The 4423-nt window shown below is 46.1% G+C and overlaps 1 protein-coding gene across 1 annotated transcript; it reads left to right on the top strand.

The window, feature by feature from the left end:
• Positions 1 to 178: 178 nt before the first annotated feature.
• LOC144093443 (ribosome biogenesis protein WDR12 homolog) lies at positions 179 to 1622 on the top strand. The gene has a single exon (XM_077626824.1). The coding sequence runs from the start codon at positions 269 to 271 to the stop codon at positions 1535 to 1537; it is 1269 nt and encodes a 422-aa protein (XP_077482950.1). The 5' UTR covers positions 179 to 268; the 3' UTR covers positions 1538 to 1622.
• Positions 1623 to 4423: the final 2801 nt, after the last annotated feature.

The raw sequence follows: 4423 nt of genomic DNA, 5'->3' as shown, positions 1-4423 counted from the left end.
AATATGCTAATATCTATAATAACAAAATTATTAAACTTCATAAAGAAGTGTGCTAAACTTCAAAAGCTACAGTAACAAAAATAATACTTTGTAATGTTTTTTGGTGTTTAACTTACCCTTTTTAAGTCCCCAACCTCCCAACAGCCCAGGCTTCTGTCACTTCTATCTGGTGCTTCCAGGGGCACCCAGCCTTCCTTCGGCAGCAGCTGCGGTATCGCCATCTCACCAAGCGCGTGCGAACGCGTGCAACGCAACTCGTTCTTCGAAAATGGATGAAAACGCTCAAATTCAGGCGAAATTCTTCACAAAGGATGAACGGTACTCGGTGCCTGACAGTCCTTTTTCTATAGCCGGCAACACAACGCCGGAACAACTGTCCTCTTTAATTAACGCGCTTCTGCGGGAATCGGATGGTGGCGGTGAGAACGAAGGGCGAGCTTTCGACTTCTTGATCGAGGGTGAACTGCTCCGACAGACTCTTCAAGAACATCTGGAAGCTAACAAGATCCCCCAGGAAAATGTTGTCCTCATAGAGTACGTCGAGAAGTGCCCTCCTCCGCTGCCCATCGACACGCTTGTGCACGACGACTGGGTGAGCGCAGTGCACACCTCAGACGCCGGTATTCTTTCTGGTTGCTACGACAACAGCCTGCACATCTGGGATCTCAGTGGAACGCGCAAGCTGCTGATACCCGGACACGTAGGTCCTATCAAGTCAGTCAAATGGATTTCCGTGGGTGAGCCACTGTGCACGTTTGTGAGCACATCAATGGACGAGACGGCGATGCTCTGGCAGTGGAACCGAGAAGAGAATTCAGTTGAATCGGTTCAGGTTTGTCGGGGACATGCGAGGAGTGTAGATTGTGTTGACGTCAGTTGGAATGAGAGCAATTTCGCGACCGGCTCTTATGATCACATGCTTAAAGTATGGAGCGCGGACCCCAACACTACGGAGTACGACCAGACGCACGACGAATCGGAAGGCAGTAGAAAGAAGCAGAAGACGGCGGAGAACAATGCGAGGACGAGGGTGCCGATACTGACCTTGTCAGGTCACCACGAAGCAATTACAGGTATCCAGTGGACCGACAACAAAGAAGTGGCAACGTGCTCGATGGATCATACCCTGCGACTCTGGGATGTAGACCTAGGCGGCATGAAGACGCAGCTTGTTGGCAGCAAGGCATTCCTGGACATTTCGTATTCCAAGCTGAACAATCAGATTATCTCGGCCCACTCGGATAGGCATGTGCGCCTCTGGGACGTCAGAATGAAGGAAGGAGCCATGGTGAAGTGCACCTATTCGTCACATTCTGGCTGGGTGTCTTCTGTGCACTGGTCCCCAAGCTCAAGCTATCATTTCATTTCAGGATCATATGACGGCTTCATGAAGCACTGGGATATGCGCAGCCCTAAGGCACCTCTGTACGACATGACGGGCCATGAAGACAAAGTGCTCGCGGTAGATTGGTCCCTCCAGAAGTACATGATTAGTGGAGGTGCAGACTGCCAAATGAAAATATTTGAGCACAAATAGGCATTATTTAACACATATCATTTGAGGCAGCAAGTCCAATGTCTTTATTTTATGAATAAAAGGGCGTTTGCCACATTTCCTTTCATTGTGTTGTTTGCTTTTGCTTTCACATAATAGATACCATTGAAGTTGCATGCAGCGTGTGTGCCATATCTTTGTATAGTTGAATGTCTTACTTCACTACTGAATTGTGTGAAATGTCTTACTCCAGCACCAGATTGTGTGAAAGATTATTGAAAAAAATGGTTTTAAATGCCAGGGTTCAAAGTGCAGCCTTTGAAGATAAGTTTTTGCTATTGGAAAACTTCCCATTAATATTGTTTGTGAATGTTGTGCATATTACTACACTGCTTCAGTGTACTATTAGTGTGCAGTGAAAATAATCTTCATGACTCTGGCTAAAACACCTGAAAAATTGAAAAGGACTCGGGATTTCTATGCGGATGCATGCATGCACAAGCATTGAAGTTCGGAGGTACATTCTCGTGAGGAAACTTTGGACACACATGCACTCACAAAAATACATGGTCACATAATGTATATATTTATTTATTTATTACAATACCCTCGGGGCCTGCAAGACGTTATAGAGGGGGTGGGTGAAAAAAAAAATGCATAGTAAAAAGTACAGGGAAAAGGCAAAAATTGTGAGGGTGCATGTTTGGCAGCTGATAATTGCTAAAAAGAGCCAATTAGGAAAACAAAGCATTTCTCCAAATGACTCTCATTGCAGGCTACTCTGATGATTTCTGGTCCACCAGCAGAAATGTTGTAAGCTAGGCTAAATTTTCTTGAGTAAAATTCTTATAGATTTGTGCGCATGTTTGAACAAGTAGTCCTTCGTTTTGTTGGAACAGAGGCATGCACAAAAATCCGTGGTCCTGCAAAGCGCACCTACAATGCTGGCAGCATCTGAGGTGTGATCGTGTACATGATATCAGAATGCATCAGCATGCCAGTGTCAGAGCATGCGGTTTTTGAGAGCCACTTGAAGTGCATCTCAGTTAAATGTGAATAAATATACACCTGGCTTGCCTAGGCTGTACAGAAGGTGCCAAAAAATTGTTTGCACTCTTTGCTGTTCAGTGTACCTTGCTATAGTCTATCCAGGTACAGCTCTAGAACAAAAGCGGCAGACACCCCTCAAAGGAGGCCCTCCAGCCAATTGCGTGGACCGTTTGTCACAAAGTCTTGGTTAATCCCCAAGCGTGACATCGTAGTCGACTGGCAGATGCGTCTGTAAGTCTAGTTGGCTATGGGCTAACAGACTGAGCAGTCAAGAGGAAGAGCCATAAACAGGCTGTCACATCCAGAAAGATCCTGCAAAGCAGTGCAACATTAACAAAAAGACTAAAGAGTGAAAATGGGCAATGTGTTTTTGAGTGCCTAACACTGCAGACTATGAGGCATACCTTAATGAAGGACTCTGGAGTGATGTTGACCACCTGAGGATCTTTAACCTGCGAGAGCAGGTTAAAGATCCCCAGGGTTTTCGCATCTTTCCTCCACTGAAGTGCAGTTACTGTAGCCAAGATTAAACCGGCAAGCCTGTGCTCAGCAGCCGCTTGCCATAGCAACTGAGCCACTGTGGTGAACTAAAAAAAAATACCCAAGATGGTCATGGCTTTTGTGTCACTATGATTACCATTTTGTCTGAATAACAACTTGGAGGGTCCACGCACAGCATCCACCAGTAAATGAACTTTGTGTGCATCCAGAGGTACTTCAGAAACACTCTAGAAAGAAAAATGTCAGAGAAGGCCATGCTGATCCTGTCATTTCTTTGTGTACAGGTGCCCACAAAAGTTTTCGGAGCACGGAAATCATGAAAAACTGAATTTCCTTGTTTTGTAGCGGCACAGTTAAGCATTAGGGGGTGCACTGTGCATGTTTAAAAGAACTTGTGTACAGGCTGGATGGTTTTCAGGTTCAGACGGCATTTTTAGCGCCAACAAAAATGTACACGAAAGAAAAGACATGGAACTGGTGCCAGTCCCGTGTCCTTCCTTTTGTGTGCGTATTTTGTTAGTGCTAAAAATGCCGTCTGTATTGTGCAGGTTGCGTGGAGAGTTGCACAGTGCACCCCTCAGTTCAAAGCTGCTCTCGTAATTTTCATGCTCCGAAAACTTTTGTGGGCACATGTGCGTAAAACGAACAGCAGGTGCATACCACATTCAGTTACAAGCAATGGTGCACAACGTCTTCCAGAGAAATTGCTTTGCCAATATGGCTACACTTGAGCTCTGGTTGAGTGCATTTTACCTGAAGTTAAATGTTGGTAAGTGTGCCACCCTTGTTTTCCCTCTATACACTCCTGTAGTGGTCTCTCTCACTTGCCAGTTAAAAATAATACCGCAGGTTCAATCCCTAAAATACCAAGGGGTCATTTATGACAACAAACTCACCTGGCGACCTCACATTGATCATGACGCGGCGAAAGGGGCTCGAGCCGTGGGCATGTAACGTAGATTATGTCATCACCGGTACAGCATGCACAGAGATGCGCTATTAATGATGGTTTGGTTTGGTTTATGGGGGTTTAACGTCCCAAAGCGACTCAGGCTATGAGAGACGCCGTAGTGAAGGGCTCCGGAAATTTCGACCACCTGGGGTTCTTTAACGTGCACTGACATCGCACAGTACACGGGCCTCTAGAATTCCGCCTCCATCGAAATTCGACCGCCGCGGCCGGGATCGAACCCGTGTCTTTCGGACCGGCAGCCGAGCGCCATAACCACTCAGCCTCCGCGGCGGCTCGCTATTAATGATCTACATAATGTATGTCAGGCCAATTTTAAAATTTGGATCAGTGTTGTTTTCAGGCTCGGCTACATATAAACTTCATCCTCTCGTCCTTTTAGAGAGGGAAGCACTTCGGATGTGCCT

The sequence above is a fragment of the Amblyomma americanum genome, chromosome 6 (genome assembly GCF_052857255.1).
Source record: "Amblyomma americanum isolate KBUSLIRL-KWMA chromosome 6, ASM5285725v1, whole genome shotgun sequence".
Lineage (NCBI taxonomy): Eukaryota > Metazoa > Arthropoda > Arachnida > Ixodida > Ixodidae > Amblyomma > Amblyomma americanum.
Note: the sequence above shows the minus strand (reverse complement) of the source record. Positions and strands in the feature narration are given on the sequence as shown.

Excerpts from the sequence above, each read along its gene's own strand:
- LOC144093443 (XM_077626824.1), top strand. The coding sequence starts at position 269 with ATGGATGAAAACGCTCAAATTCAGGCGAAATTCTTCACAAAGGATGAA.